At 35.1% G+C, this 24,357-nt stretch overlaps 1 protein-coding gene across 4 annotated transcripts in view; it reads right to left on the bottom strand.

Annotated features, from left to right (window-relative positions):
* DIAPH2 (diaphanous related formin 2) overlaps window positions 1-24,357 on the bottom strand; it is an 886,034-nt gene that overhangs the window by 608,131 nt on the left and 253,546 nt on the right. For all 4 annotated transcript variants that reach the window (XM_082609568.1, XM_082609566.1, XM_082609565.1 and 1 more), the window contains 4 exons: window positions 16,374-16,484; window positions 10,938-11,056; window positions 8,946-9,062; window positions 6,109-6,227 (listed from right to left, as the gene is read on the bottom strand). In XM_082609568.1, coding sequence (XP_082465694.1) covers window positions 6,109-6,227; window positions 8,946-9,062; window positions 10,938-11,056; window positions 16,374-16,484 — 466 coding nt within the window. The remainder of the gene's footprint in view (window positions 1-6,108; window positions 6,228-8,945; window positions 9,063-10,937; window positions 11,057-16,373; window positions 16,485-24,357) is intronic.

The raw sequence follows: 24,357 nt of genomic DNA, 5'->3' as shown, positions 1-24,357 counted from the left end.
TACTCAGTTATGAAAACAAATGATACATGCCAATACCACAACACAAATGAACCGCAAAATAATTATGCTGAATGAAAAAAGCCAGCAAAGACAGTACACGCTGTATGTTTCCATTTACATAAAATTTTAGAAAACTAGTCTATACCAAGAGAAGATCAGTGATTGTCTCACAATGGAGAGAAGGGGGAAACATGGGAAGAGGACTACAAATGAGAATGCAGAAATTTTAGGGGGTGACAGAGATGCTTATTATCATATTTTTTTAATTTTATGTTCTTATACAGCAGGTACTTATCAGTTATCAATTTTATACATATTAGTGTATACATGTCAATCCCAATCTCCCAATTCATCACCCCCCCACCACCACCCCACCACCACTTACCCCACCTGGTGTCCATACGTTTGTTCTCTTCATCTGTGTCTCAATTTCTGCCCTGCAAACTGGTTCATCTATACCATTTTTCTAGGTTCCACATATATGTGTTAATATAAGATATTTGTTTTTCTCTTTCTGACTTACTTCACTCTGTATGACAGTCTCTAGATCCATCCATGTCTCTACAAATGACCCAATTTCATTCCTTTTCATGGCCGAGTAACATTTCACTGTATATATACATATACCACATTTCTTTATCCATTCGTCTGTCAACGGGCATTTAGGTTGCTTCCATGACCTGGCTATTGTAAATAGGGCTTCAGCAAACACTGGGGTGCATGTGTATTTTTGAAATATGGTTTTCTCAGGGTATATGCCCAGTAGTGGCATCGCCAGGTCATATGGTAATTCTATTTTTAGTTTTTTAAAGAACCTCCATACTGTTCTCCAAAGTGGCTGAATCAATTTACATTCCCACCAACAGTGCAAGAGGGTTCCCTTTTCTCCAGACCCTCTCCAGCATTTGTTGTTTCTACGTTTTCTGATGATGCCCATTCTAACTGGTGTGAAGTGACACCTCATTGTAGTTTTGATTTGCATTTCTCTAATAATTAGTGATGTTGAGAAGTTTTCATGGGCTTCTTGGCCATCTGTATGTCTTCTTTGGATAAATGTGTATTTAAGTCCTCTGTCTATTTTTTGATTGGCTTGTTTGTTTTTTTTAATATTGAGCTGCATTAGCTGTATATATATCTTGGAGATTACTCCGTTGTCCATTGATTTGTTTGCAAATATTTTCTCGCATTCTGAGGGTTGACTTTTCATCTTGTTTGTAGTTTCTATTGCTTTGCAAAAGCTTTTAAGTCTCATTAGGTCCCATTTGTTTATTTTTATTTTTATTTCCATTATACTAGGAAGTGGATCAAAAAAAGATCTTGCTGTGATTTAAGTCAAAGAGTGCTCTTCCTATGTGTTCCTCTAAGAGTTTTATAGTGTCCAGTCTTACATTTTGGTCTTTAACCGATTTTGAGTTTATTTCTGTGTATGGTGTAATGGAGTGTTCTAATTTCATTCTTTTACATGTAGCTGTCCAGTTTTCCCAGAACCACTTATTGAAGAGACTATGTTTTCCCCATTGTATATCCTTGCCTCCTTTGTCATAGATCAGTTGACCATAGGTGTGAGGGATTTTCTCTGGGCTTTCTATCCTGTGCCATTGGACACAAGTGGATCATTCAACGTGATACACCATATTAACAAACTGGATAAAAAGCATATGATAGTCTCAACAGATGAAGAAAAAGTTTTTGAGAAAATTCAACATGAATTTATGATAAAAACTCTCCAGAAAGTAAGCATAGAGGGAACCTATTTCAACATAATAAAGGCCATATATGACATACTCACAGCTAACATCATTCTCAATGGTGAAAAACTGAAACCATTCCCTCTAAGATCAGGAACAAGACGAGGTTTCCCACACTCACCACTATTATTCAACATAGTTTTGGAAGTTTTAGCCACAGCAATCAGAGAAGAAAAAGAAGTAAAAGGAATCCAAATTGGAAAAGAAGAAGTAAAACTGTCACTGTTTGCAAGTGAGATGCTACTAAACATAGAGAATCCTAAAGATGCTACAAGAAAACTACTAGAGGTAATCCATGAATTTGGTAAAGTAGCAGGATACAAAATTAATGCACAGAAATCTCTTGCATTCTTATACACTAATGATGAAAAATCTGAAAGAGAAATTAAGGAAACACTCCCATTAACCACAGCAACAAAAAGAATAACACACCTAGGAATAAACCTACCTAAGGAGACAAAAGACCTGTAGGCAGAAAACTATAAGACACTGATGAAAGAAATTAAAGAGAATACAGACAGATGGAGAGATACACCATGATCTTGGATTGGAAGAATCAACATTGTGGAAATGACTCTACTACCCAAAGCAATCCAGCGATTCAGTCCAATCCCTATCAAACTACCAATGGCATTTTTCACAGAACCAGAACCAGAAATTTCACAATTTTTATGGAAACACAAAAGACCCTGAATAGCCTAAGGAATCTTGAGAAAGAAAAATGGCGCTGGAGAAATTAGGCTCCCTGACTTCAGACTATACTCCAAAGCTACAGTAATCAAGGCAGTATGATATTGGCACAAAAAGAGAAATATAGCTCAGTGGAACAGGATAGAAAGCCCAGAGATAAACCAACACATATATGATCACTTTATCGTTGATGAAGGAGGCAAGAATGTACAATAGAGAAAAGACAGCCGCTTCAATAAGTGGTGCTGGGAAAACTGGACAGCTACATGTAAAAGAATGATACTAGAACACTCCCTAACACCATACAGAAAAATAAACTCAAAATGGATTAAAGCCCTAAATGTAAGGCCAGACACTATACGACTCTTAGAGGAAAACATAAGCAGAACACTCTATGACATAAATCACAGGAAGACCCCTTTTGACTCACCTCCTAGAGAAATGGAAATAAAAACAAATGGGACCTCATGAAACTTCAAAGCTTTTGCACAGCAAAGGAAACCATAAACAAGACCACAAGACAACTCTCAGAATGGGAGAAAATATTTGCAAATGAAGCAACTGACAAAGGATTAATCTCCAAAATATACAAGCAGCTCACACAGCTCAATATCAAAAAAACAAACAATCCAATCCAAAAATGGGCAGAAGACCTAAATAGACATTTATCCAAAGAAGACATACAGATTGCCAACAAACACATGAAAGGATGCTCAACATCGCTAATCATTAGAGAAATGCAAATCAAAACTACAATGAGGTATCACCTCACACCAGTCAGAATGGCCATCCTCAAAAAATCTACAAACAATAAACGCTGGAGAGGGTGTGGAGAAAAGGGAACCATCTTGCACTGTTGGTGGAAATGTAAATTTATATCGTCACTATGGAGGTTCCTTAAATAACAAAAAATAAAACTACCGTATGACCCAGTAATCCCACTACTTGGCATATGCCCTGAGAAAACCATAATTCAAACGGAGTCATGTACCACAATGTTCATTGCAGCACTATTTACAATAGCCAGGTCATGGAAGCAACCTAAGTGTCCATCGACAGATGAATGGATAAAGAAGATGTGAAACATATATACAATGGAATATTACTCAGCCATAAAAAGAAATGAAATTGAGTTATTTGTAGTGAGGTGGATGGACCTAGAGTTTGTCATACAGAGTGAAGTAAGTCAGAAAGAGAAAAATAAATACCATATGCTAACACATATATATGGAATCTAAAAAAAAAAAAAAAAAAAAGGTTCTGACAAACCTAGGGGCAGGATAGGAATAAAGACCCAGAGGTAGAGAATCAGTTGAGGACATGGGGAGTGGGAAGGGTAAGCTGGGACGAAGTGAGAGAGGGGCATTGACATATACACACTACCAAATGTAAAATAGATAGTGGGAATCAGCCGCATCACACAGGGAGATCAGCTCGGTGCTTTGTCACCACCTAGAGGGGTGGGATAGGCAGCGGGGGAGGGAGGCGCAAGAGGGAGAGGATATGGGGATATATGTATACATATAGCTGATTCACTTTGTTATACAGCAGAAACTAACACAACATTGTAAAGTAATTACACTCCAATAAAAATGTTACAAAAATAAAAATCTCAATGGGAAGGCGTTGAAGAAATTTAGGTCAGGATATGATCTGATTTATAAAAAAAAAAGTACTAGACTCACAGACCTGTGAAATCAGAAGAGACCTTATGCTCCTCAAGTCCAGATGATCTTTATTTTAAGAGATCCATTGATTTCCTAGAAGTTCTTCAAGCACCAGCTAATATCTGTGTGTGTGTGTGTGTGTATGTGTGTGTGTTCTAATGAAAGGTGCATAGCCTTCATCAGCTACTCAAGACATCTGAGCATAAAACATTAAGGACCACACATATATATGACTTATCTGAATTTAGAGCTGAGGAAACTGAAGCCTAGTCAAGTTAAATGATTTGTTCACAATCACAGAGATGATACGTGGATGAAGTCATAATGGGTTTTTGATACTGACTACCCTCTCTCACCTGATTCCTTCATGTCTTCCCACCCCAGTGCTCTTGATTAATGGTACACAATCCTAAGTACCTGGCACACAGTACCCAAAACAAATATCCACTGAACACTGAATGAGTTAGCCAAAATCAACAGTAGCGTATATGCACCAACTATGGTCCATAATAGATTGTAAGCCAATACAAGTATTTGGAAACAGTCCCTTATAACTCTCAACAAATATGAAATAAGCTACTGAGTCCATTAAGCCCAGGGAAAAATATGCAGTGAGGCCAACATTCACATTAATTGCAGGGGCAGGGTACGTTGGCACGGGTTTCTGAGAAGCATTTGGCCTTTCAAAGTTCACACCCTCAGGGGAGTCAATCCTAAGGAGATATTGAGAAGAAGCCAAATATTTATATAAAGGATGTTCACAGTAAATTCATTTATAATTATAAAAACCTGAAAACAATCTGTGTGTACAATAAGAAAGGACTGGTCAAGATGATTATGACATTGTATAAAATGGAATATTATATAGACATTCAAAGTCACACTTTGCAGGTTAATATTGAAAAATTCTAATAATATAACGCTCCATGAAAAATCAGCATATAGATATATAGAAGAGGAATAGAGGAGGGAGGGAGATAGAGTGAGAGTAAGAGAGAGAGAGGGAGAGAGATGAAGATGGAGATAACAAGACGTGCTGAGCTGAACAGTGAGTAATGGTGAAATGTACTGAGCTTGAAAAGTGTAATTGGTGGTTTATTTTGTCACTTACATAAGTCTCCAGATTGCCTATGATAAGTGAGCATTAGTTTCACAATCAGATGAGAATAATACATGATAAATAACAAGGAATTCATCTTTGAATATTACTGTGAGTCTTCCCTGGGCTATGGAGTGAAGAATAACATATAACTGGCATTCAACAGCTGTTGTTTCCTACCTTTAAAGACAAAGACAAATGAGTTCATGCTTGAATCGTAGCAGTAGTGATTTCGACTAGGTATAAATAAAACTGCTTAACTATAAGGTCATATGGCATAGTATATTTCACAAAAGAGGTTTCACATCATCCTTCAGAGATTATTCCAGAAACTGTAGCTAGTTACCAGTCTCAGATAATATAAGGTCATTTCCACAACAATCCAAGTAGATGAACATGATCATCTCAAATTCTTTCCTAGCTCTAAGCTCTATGAAAATATAAAATGATCTACTTTAATAGAATTAAAAGGTCTTAAGTTACTGAAACCAACCTGTATTTCCTTTCTCAGACCTGAACACTAATAACATAGCATTACTAATTAGACCCTGTTGTTCACAACAAAACCATAAATGTACCAGCATAAATTGAATCAATGCATTTCAGAGTCATGTTTCTAAAAAGCAAGGCATTCACCCCTAATATAATGTTTTTGGTGCGGCATTGACTTTAAACTGAATTCAAGAGTGTTGAAACTTAACAAATAGATTAGTATCTCCAATCACAGAGGCAGAACTCTCATGATCATCATAATTAATAGTTATAGCAAATGAGTACCCACAGACACAATGACTTACCAGGTATTAATAGAGGAAGTTTAGTGAGAGAGCTACACTTAAAAAGTGTCTATTAGACAAAAGAGAGTAAAACACAATCAAATGACATTGAGGATTATATCACATACCTATCAGATGAGTGAAATCAATGTCTAGTCTTTGTCTGTACTTGAAATCTGGGTCCATACCACTGCAGTGCAGCACTATCTGTGAAACACACTCCTCAACTATTTTGTAATACTGTGGCCTGCAAAAAAGAAGAAGTAATCTTGAATACGTTTTCTACCTATACAAATCAATTTTCTTAAGAAGTGATTCTGCATGATAAAGAAAACTAGGTCATTTTCTAGCAGGCTAAAAATCTCTTTTCTAGCCATTACACTCACTCAGGAGGAATATGCCTAAGCTTAAAGATGGGTTGGATGTTATAGTGCAAAACCCATTGTAATATAATCAGCTGTGAACACTTAGTGACTTAATACTCTAGTTTGCAGGGATTCATGCTTGTGTTCAAAGATACTTATCAACCTTATCTACTAAATTAAGCTATTGTTCCTAAAGTTAATAAAAACAAATGACTCTTTAGTTCTACATCTATGGATACAGAAATGGTTCTAGGCCTCTCCAAGTTCTCAATTTCAATAAGGAATGAGTACCTTGGCATTACATGGCAAACAATGTATTGAATTTACTGCCACACTTTTACTCAAGATAGCTATAACAGCTTTTACAAAACTGGACTCAGCCGCTTATGTTACAGACTACTCCAAAGATCTATTTATACACATATTTTAAAAGATCCATTTTATAGAAGCATACACACTAAATATGCATGGTGATAGCTTCAATTTGTTCAGTGTCAAAGGTTTGAAACATTTCCTAATTCTGTAATCTATCAAGGTAATTCTGGCCTTAAAAATGACCACTTACATACTGCAAAAATTTTAAAAAGGCACTTTTTGCATTAAAATTCGGGGAAAATTTAGTATTTATCAGCAGCTAATAAGTTCAATAGAGAAAAAATCAGAAAGAAATACTACTATGGACAAACTATGACATAAACATCCCTAAAATTAGTGTGCTGATAACTAGCCAACCTACTAAAAGTTTGCAAATAAAGCCAAACATATTCTAATTGCTCTTATATGTCTTTTGTCATGGGGCTGATCTCAAGGATAAGAATAAATAGCAATATGTATTACACATCTGAGGCTTTTTCAAGTCATCATCAGATCTAGGGTAAACAATATTGGATTATAATGAATCTAGTCAATGACTCTGGGTAAACAGGGAAAACACAATGGTTCTCTTTCAGGACAAATTAATTATCCATAAGTAGAATAAAAGTGCTAGTCGCACATCTACCTCACATGGATGTTCTCAGGATGAAAAGGACGTCATGTTAGAACAACTTCTCGTTTATTCAAAGTTACTGAGAAATGGACGGTTTCACACAAATTATTTCCCCAGGTAACTGTGTACCCATGGGCACAGTACCCCTTTAGTTGTCAGCACTTATTTGAGAAAACAACAATCATTTTGGTTGGATTACTGTCTTTCCTGCTTAAAACAAAACAGCATATTTTAAACATTTTTCTATGTCTCTGTAACATCATGATGCCCATCAGTTATTGCAACTGGCCTGAACTATAAAGAAAACTATAATAGTTCTCTATGGACTTTAGAATTGTCATTTTTGTTGTGACTGTACCCGACCCCATGGTAGCCTTCCTTTGCCCTTTAATCAAGCAAGGTTTGAGAAATCAGAGAACCTAGGTTGCTAGAATTTCATGCATATTAGAGTATGAAGAACAACTAAGAGTCTCTTAAACAGTTAAATATAAGATCATGGTCACCAACTTATGGATAATTTCAGTCATTCAGAAACCCTTCTCTAATTTTCTGGTTTTCAGATATATTCCCAGAACTACACTCTGAAATTTCTGACTTTATGGATTATTATTATATTCGTTTATTTAGAAGAATTACATTGCTGTGTATAAAGCTGAAATATTAGTATTATTATTTTCTTAGATAAGATCACACCTATTTCTAGATAATACAAGAGGAATAACAATAGTCTTATTAAAATATACAAGGACTTAAAATGCTTACTAAATAGCAAATTTTATCATTGCTGTTTTTATTATTATTAAACTTCTGAAAGAGGGCTTCCTTCAGCTACCAGGTTCAAAAAAATATCCACATCCACACACCCTGTGCACACTAAAACTAAAGCACTTTTACCACATTACAATATAGTGATACTATCTCTATATTCTATTGTTCCTACCACCACATTATATAAATTCATGGGAAGTGTGGCAGATACTGCTAGATGTCCTATGATGTCCACGCTTCTCTTTTCCCTTTACTATTTGAACTTTATGTTTACCTGTGTATATTGCTTGCCAGAATAATATTTCCCATTTCCTTTCACTTATTGCTTCATAAAATCATCTCAGAACTTAGTGGTTCAAAACAATAACATAATCTTATTATCCCTCACATTTTTGTGGGTAAGAAATTCAGGAGGCGCCAATCAAGTCCGTTGGCTCAGATCTTACACACGGCTTCAGCCAGCTAGAGAGAGACCTAGAAGAATAGGGTGGACTGAACATAAAAAAAAAAAAAAGTACGAGGACTTAAAAGTTCTACCATAGACTCTTCAGAGCTTACTCTGTGCCACAAAAAAAATTCATCATAGGGTCAGTAAAATCTGTTGGGTTCACTGCTACTGAAATGGCATACCCCGTTTTTATAAGTATATTCTTCTGGCTCAATTAAAAATAGATTGAAAAAAATGTTATCTAGAGTCATCAAACTCTTATACTCCATGTATATATATATATATATATATATATATATATATATGCATATACTGTCTAGACACCACTACATTGTTAATTTTCCTTTAAAATCCAATTCAAATTATACAAATTGTACTCTCATAACAGCTTCTTACCTGATATAATAATCATTTCTGATGAGCAAAAAATGTTGTAGAATGGATAATAAGTAATTTTCAGCAGCAGTGTCCTTCAACATATTATACAGAAGATGGTACACTTCATTCATATCAGTGGAAAGTAAGTAAAGGAAAAAAATCAAGGATTCTTGATAACAGTTTCATTCATAACAAAAGCAGCTTCAGTTTTGAAAACACTGATATATCATTTTGCTTGCATTACTGTTTCTAAACCTTCAACTCCATGTTCCAGTATTTCAAACATTTCCATAAAGAAATTTAATCTATGGATCACTTTAATCTTTTAACAAGTGAAAGAGACTTAGAGTATTTCCAAGACCATTTAACCATTAAACGTTTAAATTATCAGCTGTTCATTATATTTTAAAATTCCAGCTTATAGTTGGTACCATTGGAACAGCAATGCCATTAATGAAAATGTTTTTTCTTGACCTTCCTGTGGTTGTGATGGAAACCTATATTAATGCATGCAAGCCAATATTCCTGTCTTTTCACTGCCCACATAAGATAGTAATGCAAATAAGCATTGTGTGGGCTGCTAAAAGTTCATAAAAACCAGTTTTATTTTATACAGATGAAATACTTACCACATATGAAATCATTACTGTTTGCATTTATTTGTATGTCATTATTTGATAAGGAACTTGAAACATATTTTTCTTAGGATATAAAAAGAGTGGTAGAAGTTTAAATGCTTTTAGTAAACTAGAAAACAGATTTAAAAAATGGACTCACTTTTATAAGAAAAGCGAGGACCTAGAAAAATCGATGTAAAAGAAAAGGAGAAGAGGAGATGTAATCCAGCATCTTAAAAATAACCTGAAATGTCAACGTTTTCTCTGAAATAGAATTAAGTATATGATGGATTACTTCTTAGACCCCATGTAAGAGTGTTGTGTTAAAGTTTCATAAGGTCCTTTTGATGGCTATGGAATAGATCCAAAAATAGCTTTCTGATGAAGAGAAATTTATATAAAGCAAGATATTTATTAATTGATATAAAAATCATTTAATTTTATGGAGACCACTGTAGACTAGAGTCACTGATGAAGAATAATTACTAGAAATTATCTCTCATAATAACAAAACTGTTATTCATTGCACTTATCCAGTACTCATGTGTAAGATGCTTTGATAGGAACATTGGAGGAAAAAGTTGAAACACTTGTGCCCTCCATCTCATAGGCACAAAGAAGTGTGTATAAATAAGGCAGATGCAAGCAAAGCACTGTAGAGTGAGGAGGAAGATGGAAGAAGACGTTATAGAGAAAAAGTCCAGCTCAAAGGTCATTTTGGTTCCGAAGTATTTCCCAATTTCCTCAGAACCCATAAGTAAGAAGTTTAATGGGTGTGAAACAAATGGCCATCAATGCTATGACAACAATCTTTCAGATCTAAAATCATTTTGTATAAAATCATTGCCATAGGAAGATTATGTGCTAGTTGTATTTGACTCAAATGCTTCTACTCTAGCATCATTGTTATAGTCAGACCCTATCACATCTAAACATTTTCCCCCCACTAAAGAACCAAAATATTTGGATTGAGAATAAGACATCTATTTGAATTGAATGATATCTCTAAGTCACTGGAGTACCATTTAATAAACTGAAAAAGTATATTACCTATAGTCACATATGAACTCACTGACCTTTTCCCAAAAAAAATCCTTATCCATGAGGAATACTGCCTTAGGTTCTTGTCTATTCAAGACCATTGAGCAGAGTATACCTATAATGCAGCAAGCCATTGTGCGGATTTCAATACAGTCTGTGTAAATCATCAGGACAGTCTGACAATTCTTCAACATGAATCTCAAGGACAGCATCATCGTGAAGTTCTAATATAAATAAATGGATATAAATTGGGCTGGCAGACAAGAATTCTAATAATGGTTCACAAAATCACCCACAAATCCCTTTTTCACAGTACATGCAAAATGATTTCTGTGGTTCGTCAAAAGGATATTCCATTTCTGCTCGAATGTCATTGAGACGGTGTGATAATTCAGTTAGGTCGTCCTCTTTGTTCTCATCAAATACTTTCAACTGAATATCAAGCTCGTCATTCTCTTTTTCTTTCAGATCCTAATATATAAACAGAAAAATTAACAGACGAATAACAGTTTAACAACATCATACTTTGGCAATAAAGGCCTGACACTATTATTCATCTACATACACAGAAGCGATTTCAAATATTGACCCAGGCACTTGGTTTCCTGAAAGAAAGTAAATGTACTCTGTTTTTCTATTTTAAAATGAAAGAACCTCATTGCATTCACCGCATTTCTTTTCATGCTCCAGATTTTGACAATTCACATTAAAAAATTAACGATCACTTTCGCAACGGAAAAAAACTAATTGCTACAAACCCAAATTAAATGCTGTCATTTTGACTAAACACACTAATCAAAGATCGCAAAAGAACTCATGCAGTTAGAATATTCACATATGCCTCTGGCAAAAAATGCGAATATAGATCAATTGTATTAATGAAGAACAAATGCAAGGATATATTCAAGCACAACAGTCCCAAGTATGGCGTGGAAAGTTGTAAAAACAAATTTACTTTAAATGACATTTTGTGATTTTTAAAGCAAAAAGGCGTCAGGACTTTTTTAATCAAGATGCAAAATTAGCCTCCTCCCCCATCTTTTATTTTTGCTTAGCCGAATCACAGAATACCAACTTGGGCATCAAAGACCTGTTTTTGTAATACATTATAAGCACATGCATTACAAACCTCTGATAATTTTCAAAATCATAGTATAAACAAAATCTTTGGAAGCATGCCACACTAGAGATTGTTGGGCTTAATATATATCACCTGGAATATCTTTTAATATGTGTCCATTAAGTTGCCGCTTTCAAAACCCAAATCGATAATCACAACTGTGGATGCTCAAGGGTGATACCGAAAGAGGGACTAGGATGTTCAGAGCTGAGCTTGAACTCTAAAAGGAAATGCAAGCACGGTGTACTTCAAATTAGGTCGATAAAACAAACTCGGATCCATTTTCTTGTTTCTATTTTTATTCAATAGGACGACTTTAAATGGAGATGCAACGCGTATTACTGAAGCCAAACACAAATTTATGCAATTTCTAGATGTTCTTTTTCTAACGTTCACATACATAATAATTTACCTACAGAGCATATGAAAATATTAATATGTTTCTATATAATTGCATATAAAATACATAACAAATACATGTATTTAAACTTAGTTTCCTCTTGAGTAATAATTTGTTTTAGGTCTAACTTTCCACTTTGAAAGGGAATGAAGAAATTTATTGGAATTAAAGTTATCTAACATTGGTGAGTTATATTATCAGGTGATTTCTGAACTCAATTCAGAAAAGAGCAGGAGCCAGACACACCCAATATGCCGGTCATTGCAGGAAAAAACCTTTAATATGTGGGATAGGGAGGGTGGGAGGGAGGAAGATGCAAGAGGGAAGAGATATGGGAACATATGTATATGTATAACTGATTCACTTTGTTATAAAGCAGAAACTAACACACCATTGTCAAGCAATTATACTCCAATAAAGATGTAAAAAAAATAAAAACTTCATGTGTAATGTAAGGAGCTGATAAGAATATACTTTCATTCTCTCTCAAAAAAAAAAAACCTTTATAATATGGAATTTTTCCTTATTCTTATGTCACAAGATATTCTTTCTTAGATGTTCACTATCAGACTTTAACACATCCAAATATGTTTGGAAAATAGAAAAAACAAGTTAATTAAATACTGTCATTTAATCAGCATCAGAACTTTACAAAACATGGACTCAACCTTCATGATTAAAATATTTTCAGGGAAAATAACTGGTTAAATATTTATTTCAGTTTTTAATTAGGACAACACATTAGTTATATAAGATATATAGTATATGAACATGTACAGTACAATATAAAAATATAGATATGTATAAATGAAATATCTCATAGTGTTCATTAATAATGCTCTGTAAAAATATATATGCATATCTACATACACACACATATATAAAAATCTTCCTTTCATTCAAATGTCAAACCTTGAAAGGTATATTCAAAAATTCTTGATAAAATAAACATTTAATGAATTAATAAGAGTTTCATATAGCACAAATGTGACAGATACCCCATTGAAAAAAGGGAAATGCATCACTGAAGTTTATATTTTAAATGAAGAATGGCATAAAATTACTGAATTACACTACTAATAATTACGTGAAATACTGTAAATATGTTTCAGTTATTTTTTAAACAGATTTGCGGTACAGATACAGAATATTTTCAGCAGATTCTCTAAAACATATAAATAAGTCTCTATAATATGGTGTACTTCAAAGGAAATCAAAGTCCATTACCAGTACATGACTGATTACCAGTCAAGCAATCAAAATTGAGTCTTCAAAAGAGTAAGAAAGGGTTTGTCGGTCTTTTAAAAGAGGTTAAGAATGCCTGCTGCCTACAGACACAATTTCTTACTATCTTGTTCCTTCACATATCTGACTTATCTAAAATTTTCTTAATTTATTTAACTAACTAAAAGGCAGATGGAGAAAACTTCACAAGAAATCAATGTAAGTTAACTACAGAGAAAATACTATTTTAAAAATCACTACATACTGTTTAATAACTCATTTGTCCCAAATTACTAAAGCAAATTTATGAAAAGTAAATTTTCCATGTAAGTGAAATATAAACTCTCTTTAAACATCATAATTTATCTATAGAGACAGGGCAAATTTTGAAAATAAATTTCTACAGAATGTAATTAAAATAACTGTCCTTGTCTTGAGGATTCTAATTATTATATGAAACAAAAGTTTCACTCTACTACAATGATGGTCTCAGGGATTACTGAAATACTAAGAACTATTCTTCCCCAACACCTAATGATTCCAGATATTTATAATTTTTGAGCCATGTACCAACAATTTATATTAGCCCTAGCCACATCTAATTTGCTGCTTTGAATATGATATATTCCAGAAAACTAGCAAGCTCCTCCTGTTAGAACAGTATATAAAATAAGAGTAAATAGGATAAAAGCCAGGATATTAAAGACTCATTATGAATATATTATTAGGCTTCCATGCATGTGTAAAAGATGTTTGATATTACTATAAATTCTAGTGGTTGAAATTTAAATATTTAGTAAATTAGATAGCTAGACAGCAGTTGACATGTTAGGTACATCTAGTATACATTAAAGCATGACCATTCTGACTTTTGCTCCAAGTTGTGATAATAAAACTTCAAGGACAACAACAACAGTAGTGAAATGTATGGTATTAAGGGAAGGACCTCTAATCTCAGGGTTTATCTGCCTAGATCCTGATTCTCATATTGTATATCAGAAATACCTGGGGAGGATTACTTTCTTTCAAACCAAACATCTCTGCCCTACCCCCCATAAGATTTTGATAGACTCTCTTTAGGGGGACATGCCCAACTTCTTGAGAACCAGAGCCCTATTTAGCCATATTTCACTCCATTGTCACAGGAAGAAAAAGAAATTGAGAATCCTTGTAGGTTCTATTCCAAAACTTTAAGAGGCAGAAACATGACACTTCTCACTTTCCTCTTGCTGAAGGATCCCTGAGATCTAAGAATCAGGGCATACTGAAGGGATGTGATAGTTAAAGGAAAATCTAACTGGAAGCATAAGTTAAGAGGTACAGGGTACCGCAAGGGGCTTTATATACAGCTACAGGGCCAATGCGAAAGTGTAGCTAAGAAACACTGATGCAAAATCTTAGCTGTCAATGTAACCAAAGGAAAAATACCATGAGACCACTGAACCCAGCAGAAATGAGCACACCCTGGCAAACGTGCAAAAGGTAAGGACAAGAGATACTGTGCCTACCCTTTCTGAAAAGATGAGGACTTAAATAAATTGAGAGTCACAGTTTTCTTGACCAGCCATTCCGTAGCATAAGGTAAAAAATGAATGTTTAATTATAAATAGACACAGGGAAATGAAAGCTGGAGCAGACAGCAACAACTAAGGCAGAAAAACATGGCATATTACTAAATGAGTAGAGGACCTTCAGGAGCCCCTGAGGCCAACAACTGTCCAAAGACATGATTACTCTCCCAGAAACAGAGGACCAGTTCCGAGAGGACAAGGATGGAAACACTGAGTAGGCAACTCAAAAGCACACTAGAATGAGGACTGTAATATTACCTCTAGCTACATAAGACCACAGAGTTTTCATGAGGAGAGATTTGTGACAAAAAAAGAATAAGTGTGTTACATACACTATAACTAGTGAATGTGCCTAAGTTAACTGCATATTGAACCTCTATTCGGGTCACTTACGATGATGCTTTGATTCACTGCAACCAATTTCTTGCTTTTTAAAGTCATGGATGAAAGAACCATCCAAAGTGGAATTGACATAGAAATTTCTAAAACCGCACAGATCCAATCATATATCTTATTAAAATGGATTTCAATAGACCCAATTGTATATTTTATGATGATGAGTTTCAACTACTTTCAGTTAAGACTATCAGAAGACAAGTTACAGATGCATGCTACACACTAGTCCCTCACCAGGAAATATCCCTGATTTTGGTATTTCTAATACCCTAGGAATACCCTATATATACGCTCATTGACATTTGTTTTATTTTGTTTTTTCTTTCCTCAGTCCTTTTATTCCCCACCCCTACATTTACTTCTTGTTTATCAGGTATGGTCTAAGTAGCTTAAATAAAGAAACTAGTGAGATTTTACTTGTCTTCTTTAAAAATGCCACAGTCTTGAACAAAATCCTTCTTTAGTTAACATACTAAGTATAAAGTCATGGTAGTTGTATTTCTATTTATAGAATAAGTGTGCTCATTTATCTTAGAACAAGCCTATAAAGTTATTTCAAAAATGTTTTTAACAGTATCACAATTAGCACAGATATCCACACTCAACTTAAGAAATAAAATTTTTCTTTAGAAAAGTTGCTATGGATTTATAACAAGAATACCTTATGTTATGTGTCTAGAATATACTAATCAAAATTTTATGCATACTTATGCTGAATATAAAGGAAATCAATCTAAGTTATCAAAGAAGAAAGCAAAAAATTTTAATGAAAAATTGAAATGGCAAAAAAATAGCAGTCTCTTATGTTCTCAGTATTCAAAGTCAAAGAAAAGTTCCCTTCGACTTCAAGAAGACCAAAAAAGCCATCACTTCTGGACATACCATTAGCTGAATTCCAAATCATCAGTTGTATGTAGAGACTAACGCTACTGCAACATCAAAAAGCTTACAAAATGTCCAGTGCTTTACAAAAGGAAACGGCAAGGCACATTTATTTACTTTGCTGAAAGTACTTTTGTCTAAAGAGAGAAAAACATTAAAGTTCATAAGCATAATAAATGTGCACATTCCACTTACTGGTAACATTGTTTTTAGTCCTGAACGAAGGAATTCATTCCTTAAATGTATTCGAAAATCAAGCTCATAAGGAGATGTGACAAGGGCATTTATAAACTGCATGCAGGCCACCTGCAATTAGAAAGTAAACTTTGTTAAAAAAAAGTTTTTTTTAATTAAAGAAATATTTAATGCATTCAGATAATTTTTTTCCATTTACTAAAGGAATACATACATATATTATGAAATACATCAAGAAATGCAAATGTTTATATAAGTATAATGATTATGACTTTACAGTAGAAACAAAAACATTAACAATAGAGTTTCTAATGTCCAGAGAAATTCTAACGAAGATATGATGGTTGGTCAAGTACTGCTATGCTTTGCTAAACAATATGAAGGAATATTAAACTTTCTCTGAGAAACTCCAAGTTCCAACAGTGTGGATATGGATCCCTTTAAAAAGATCATGAAATGTATCTTTCATATCCAGCTGTCCTCAGAGGGTGCTTGGCCTCAATTCTATATGGTTATAAACACTTTTCTAAAATAAATCAAACAAAGCTATAAAAGTACCCTGATGTTAAACAGGGAACAGCGATAACTTAGAGGTATTATTACACTGAGTTACACTCTCTCCATTCTATTATTGGATAGATTTGCACAAAATATAGAGTATTAAACTATATGAATAAGATGAATTAATTTACTATATAAAAAATGAATGCAAGTGAATTAAGATAAACTAGAAGGCACTATGACACAAATACTAATGTGCATTGCATGATAAAGTAAATATAAGAGCTTGTTTTCAAGTAAAGGTGATTCATTACTTAGACTGACGCTGGAAAATGGGTTTTGGTTTTCTTCTGTTATTGAGGTTCCCTTTTATAAAAGAGGAGGGAGTTATTTTCCATTAATTGCAAGCTAGGAGAGTGTCAACCAAATGCTAACTGCCAAGTGTTCCAAAGATTATTCCTCATTTTTGGAAAATGCTGCTCACGTATAAGGCAATTGGCTAATAGTTTAAGTGAAGGGCTGCACATTGAAATTTATTATTTCTAAGGTATGCAATGAGTCTTGTGTTCAAAGAGCTGACTGCAAGGGGACCACTGGAAAATACCAGATTTAGTAAATATGTTAAGTATATATAGAAAGGAGCACAAATAAATCAATAGTTAGTATGGAAAAACACATCAGCAAAAGAAAAATATTTCAAATGTATTTTGACTTGACTTCATCCAGACCTGTTATTATGATAGTGATTTTTTTCAAGTAGAGACAAATATTAAAAGCTATATTACATTTATTGTTATACCTTTATCTTATGCACTTAAGCTGTTTTGGAGGAGATTAGCCTATATAGCTCACATCCAGGTTCAAAAATCAAAAGTTGCATGCATTAAAAGGGATTATCGAGGTTGTCTCTAACATTACTAGCTATCTAAATGATAATTGAACAATTCAGTCCAATTCTTATGAATGCTCAAATGTCAAGCTAAATCACTTAGACATCTGACTAAATATTTGCCATTGACTTGGCATTACCTCAAAAGTCATATCAGATAAGTTATTATGATGCTTGTGCCTTAATGGGTTACTTAACCTTCCTGTTTACAGTAAGAAAATGTTTAAGTCTTCATATAGTTTCAGTAGGCTGGAATATAAGTTTGCACAGCGTATGAGTCCATAGGTATATTATGACTGTATCTGCATGAATGATTCTTGTTATGTTACAACTCTGACCTGACAGAACAAGCCAAAATACATGTCCAATCCAAAATTAATAGAGAGAAAAGTTGCCATCTGCTAGGATTGTTCTTGCCAGAAGAAATTCTAGCTTAATGGCTTGTATTAATACCCTACAAGCAAAGAGAACATTTCCATAAGAAACAAGTTAATGAGTCTTGGAATTGTACCTTTATACAATAAAAGTATTTGGATCAGGAAATTATAAAAATAGTAAAAGCCAAAAAAATTAATGAATGTAACATCAAAATAATTTTACATTTAATAATATAAATGTTGCAATGCTTTTAAATACTCACTTAACACACAATGTATGAATATATAACTAAATGCTAAAAAAAGAAGTTACATCCATTGACTATAGTAAAAAATACCACATACTTTGAAGTCAGTAGTTTAAACAGGTAATAGCACTGGTTTATCAATGTACTATTTATTGTTTATCAAATTCTAAAAGATATTTAATTACTTACAAATAGCATAAGATGAATATTCATACTATCATGTCATTTTTCAACATAATCTGCTAAAGCAATGCTCTTTAATAGGAATATTTACATTGTATTAATGTGGAGAACAAAAAGAATCATCTTAATTATCTCCATTCCTTTATACTGCTACACAATTACTGCCCTTTTCAGAGGATAGGAACAAAATCAATCCAATTGTCACTATTTACAAAGTTAAATTTTTAAAATGTAATTAGTTTATAGGGCAGAGTATATTATTATTTAAGTAAAATATGAAATACCCATTGTGTGGATTCTGAATTCATAGCTAAATACAAACCTCCAAACTATTATCATCATTAATGTGTTGTATTAGTTTTTGTTACTAGACAATTTAGGAGCTTTACATAATTCACCATCTAATCTCACCCTCACAAAAACCATGAGATAAGTGTTACTATTATCCTTATTTCACAGATGATGAAGCTGAGGCTCAAAGCAGATAAATAACTTATACAAGGTGACACAGCAAGGAGGAAATTCATGATTCTAAACATATCACTTTACTCCAAATACAGTATAATTTTCAGCACATTCCAGATGCCTCATAAACTCCATTCCTAGATTAACACAACAAAATATTTTAAGGATGGGTAAGATAATAAAATTTAATTCATGTTTAAAATATTGGGAATACCTAACTTTGAAACTATAGGTTAATTAGAAAAACATATAATTATTTTAATATGCTGTCTAGTATATAAAATGGTTATCTTATGGTTATCAAGTATACCTCAATAAAAATGAAGTGGTTATCATAATACATAATGGAATGTGAAAGGAAGGAAGGAAGGAAGGAAGGAAGGAAGGAAGGAAAGAAGAAAGAAACAAAGAAACAAAGAAAGATAGAAAAGGAAGAGAGAGGAAGGGTGGGGGGAAGGGAGGAAGGGAGATAGAAAATGGTTTCTGGAATGTGTTACATCCCACTTTATATATATCCTGAACAGTGACCTATGGACAGCATCCCATCATCCAAAACAATGGTCCCTCACTCTCCTTTACTTCCTGCCACCCTACTCCCTCCACTCCCTATTCAGCATAGATGTGCACGCAAATACACACATCACATACACACACACACACACGAGCATGCTGTTCAATACAGAGTCACTGACTACAATTTAAATTTAGCTTAATTATAATTAAATAAAATTTAAAATGCTGTTTCTCAGTTTCATTAGTTACAGTTCAAGTGTTCAACAGCCACATGTGGCTAGTGGCTCCCATATTGGACAGCACGGATATAGGAGACTGCAGAAAGTTTGACTGAATAGCACTGCACTGGACACTTTAAAAAGGATTCTGGCCTAATATCTAAAGCCTAAGCTCCAAAGCAGTATAAAACTCATTTCTGAATAATGGAACTTTCAAAATTGGCATTGTTTGACTTCCAAGTATATAAATCTTTAAGAGCATCACTGAACGATATTGTCCTCTTACAATGAAAAATCAATCTACTTTCAAAAAACAAAACTCTAACTCCAGAGATAGAAAATAAAGAATTACGGGATTTGAAAGCTAGAAAGAACATAAAATACTCCGGTCCAATATCCTCATTTAAAGATAAGGAAACTGAAAACCTAGGAAGATTAGATGATTTGCCCAAGACTGTATAGCTAATAATAAAACACAAAGATTGAATTTGAACTCAGGCCTCATGACTTTTAGTCTTTTAGGTAGAATCTTTTAGGTAGACTCTTTCTACCACACTATAATGCACAAGTCAGGCATTGCTGAATAGCATTTTTCCCTGTACTGGAAAGAAAACAAGTGCCTTTAAATAGAAATCAGAGTCCACTAGCCAGATTTCATCTGTTGCTTAGTTTCTTTAAAATGTATCTAAGGTTCAAAATGGTCTGCCATATTTATTTGATTTAAATTCAGCTTCCATGAGAACTAAAATTCAAAAATAATAGGAAGTCTGAATTTTCTCCATTATTGATAAACATACTAGGCTAGAACCATGATTATGAGTTTTAACCAGTAAAAAAAGTTTCTGTATTTGCAATGTTATTAAATGATCTCCCTATATTATATGGAAATGTTTACATGATATCTATATAACCCATTTAACAAATGCATAAAAATGTAGATAAAAGCATACAATGAGAAAGCATCCAATAATTTCTGCCATGCATAATTACAATAAACTGAATTACTATCAATTTTTCTATAACATTATGATCCTTCTTTTACCATAATAGTATACATTCTTTGTATAATAATCACCTATTCTTTATAATCACCCATTCTTTAGTCACAGGGTGCTATTGTCTTCATCCTGGGGTGTGGAGTGTGGTATAGAGAGTGAAATATCACAAAATAAATTTCAAGCTTCCTAAAGATATGGCTCTGTATTTGTTTAGGGTTTTCTTTGTAACCCCTAACTGCCGCCAATAAAATGTTTAAAATATAATGGGTGAATAGTCATTAAATGTTTCAAATTTTATTGACGAGATATATTACTACAAAAAGAAATTGCATTCATTTTCTTAAGTGATAGAGAGGGAAAATATTTAAACATAAAATATATTCACAAAATTCCTGGGAAAATGCTAGAACCTTTTATTTACTGTAACTCACCAGCTTTGAAAACTACAAACATCTATTTGTTTGATCACAATTCACAGAGCTATATAGTACAATAATTGCCAACTCTAGGACATTCTCAGACAGATTATCCATATTGCCATTAGCTGTGACAAGTTGTGCTTTTAAAATGTTATTGACATTGTCACACATTGACCTTATTAAGTACTTTCTTGACACTAACAAGGTCTTTCTTTATCCAGCCCAGCAGGAGTTAGGAAAAAAGATGGTTTGAGTCAAAATAAGTACCAACGAAGAAAGATACAAACGTACAGAGAAAGTTATTAAGTCATAAAATGGAGGATTCCAGGCACGGCATTGCCAAGTACAAAGGTATGGAGGCAGAGAGACAAAATAGCATAAAATGTTCAGGGAACTGGGTACAGTATAACTGGATCAAAAACTATATGCAGAAGAATGACGGAATATGAGGTTAGAGACAAAGCCACAGTTAGATGATGAAGTATTGATATTTTTTGTGGACTAGCATTAGACTTTACTCTTAGTGGCTGTTGGAAGATGTAACAGGATTTTAAGCAGTGATATAACAAGAATGGCATTTCAGAAGTATAACTTTGTGGAAAATGATTTAAAAGGGGGTGAAATGAAGGGTAGAAGATATTTAAGAGTCCAGGGAAATTATAAAACGTTGAGATGTGACAACGCCCTGAAACAAAAAAGTGGCGGGGGCGGGGGGTAGATACTGTTATGCTAAGGAAGGAAAGTACAGCACTAAGGCAGTAGAATTGGTAGGATTTGGTGACTGAGGGAATGGTGGATGGAGAAAGAGTATATTCGAAAATGACTTATGTTTCTCGTTTATGCTACTTGGTGGACAATGCTAAGGTTAACCAGGAATGGGCAAACAAGAGAAAGGCAGGCCTGGAAAACCATCAAGATGGCAGAGGAGTAAGACGCGGAGATCACCTTCTTCCCACAGATACATCAGAAATACATCTACATGTGGAACAACTCCTACAGAACACCTACTGAACGCTGGCAGAAGACCTCAGACCTCCCAAAAGGCAAGAAACTCCCCACGTACCTGGGTAGGACAAAAGAAAAAAGAATAAACAGAGACAAAAGAATAGGGACGGGACCTGCACCAGTGGGAGGGAGCCGTGAAGGAGGAAAAGTTTCCACACACTAGGAAGCCCCTTTGCGGGAGGAGACTGTGGGTGGCGGAGGGGGAAGCTTCGGAGCCGCGGAGGAGAGCACAGCAACAGGGATGCAGAGGGCAAAGCGGAGAGATTCCCGCACAGAGTATCGGTGCCGACCGGCACTCCCCAGCCAGAGAGGCTTGTCTGTTCCCGACACGGGGCAGGCAGGGTCTGGGAGCTGAGGCTCAGGCTTCGGAGCTTAGATCTCAGGGAGAGGACTGGGGTTGGCTGTGTGAACACAGCCTGAAGGGGGCTAGTGCACCACAGCTAGCCGGGAGGGAGTCCGGGAAATGTCTGGACCTGCCGAAGAGGCAAGAGACCATTGTTTCGGGGTGCACAAGGAGAGGTGATTCAGAGCAGCGCCTAAACGACCTCCAGAAATGGGTGTGAGCCGCGGCTATCAGCACAGACCCCACAGACGGACATGAAGTGCTAAGGCTGCTGCTGTAGCCACCAAGAAGCCTGTGTGCAAGCACAGGTCACTATCCACACCTCCCCTCCCGGGAGCCTGTGCAGCCCGCCACTGCCAGGGTCCCGTGATCCAGGGACAACTTTCCCGGGAGAACACATGGCATGCCTCATACTGGTGCAACGTCATGGGGGCCTCTGCCGCCACAGGCTTGCCCCGCATTCTGTACCCCTCCATCCCACTGGCCTGAGTGAGCAAGAGCCCCCTAATCGGCTGCTACTTTAACCCCTTCCTGTCTGGGTGGGGAACAGATGCCCTCAGGCGGGCTACACACAGAGGCGGGGCCAAATCCAAAGCTGAACTCCAGGAGCTGTGCAAACAAAGAAGAGAAAGGGAAATCTCTCCATGCAGCCTCAGGAGCAGTGGATTAAATCCCCACAATCAACTTCATATACCCATCATCTCTGGAATACCTGAATAGACAATGAAACATCCCAAAATTGAGGCGGTGGACTTTGGGAGCAACTGTAGACTTGGGGTTTGCTTCCTGCATCTAACTTATTCCTGGCTTTATGTTTATCTTAGTTTAGTATTTACAGTTTATTATTACTGGTAGATTTGTTTATTGATTTTGTTACTATCTTCCTTTTTCTTTTTTTATATATAGATTTTTCTTTCCTTTTTCTCTTTTTGTGACTGTGTATGTGTATACTTCTTTCTGTAATTTTGTCTGTAAACCTCTGCTTTTACCATTTGTGCTAGGATTCTGTCTGTCGGTTTTTTTTTTTTTCCTACAGTTTTTAGTGCTTGATATCATTGGTGGATTTGTTTGTTGGTTTGGTTGCTCTCTTCTTTCCTTCTTTTTTTTTTCAATTTTTATATTTTTCATAATGTTTTTTTTAACTTCTTAAGTTTATTTTATTTAATTAATTTATTTATTTCATGCTTTGTTTGTCCCTTTTCTTCTGAGCTGCGTGGCTGACAGGGTCTTCGTGCCCTGGCCAGGTGTCAGGCCTGTGCCTCTGAGGTGGGAGAGCTGAGTTCAGACACTGGTCCACCAGAGACCTCCTGGCTCCATGTAATATCAAATGGTGAAAGCCCTCCCAGAGATCTCCATCTCAACACTAAGACCCAGCTCCACTCAATGACCACCAACTACATATCTGGATATCCTATGCCAAACAACTAGCAAGACAGGAACACAACCACATCCATTAGCAGATTGGCTGCCTAAAATCATTATAAGGTCACAGACACTCCCAAAACACACCACTGGACACAGTCCTGCAGAGCAGAAAGACAAGATCCAGCCTCATCCACCAGAACACAGGCATCAGTCCTCTCTACCAGGAAGCCTACAAAATCCACTGAACCAAACTTACCCACTGGGGGCAGATACCAAAAACAACGGGAACTACAAACCTGCAGCCTGTGAAAAGGTGACCACAAACACAGTAAGTTAAGCAAAATGAGAAGACAGAGAAACACACAGCAGATGAAGGAACAAGGTAAAAACCCACCATACCAAACAAATGAAGAGGGCATAGGCAGTCCACCTGAAAAAGAACTCAGAGTAATGATAGTAA

This window comes from Mesoplodon mirus (assembly GCF_964341445.2).
Source record: "Mesoplodon mirus genome assembly, chromosome: X".
NCBI classification, from domain to species: Eukaryota; Metazoa; Chordata; class Mammalia; order Artiodactyla; family Ziphiidae; genus Mesoplodon; species Mesoplodon mirus.
The sequence above is the reverse complement of the archived record's forward strand: the minus strand, read 5'-3'. Positions and strand labels throughout refer to the sequence as shown.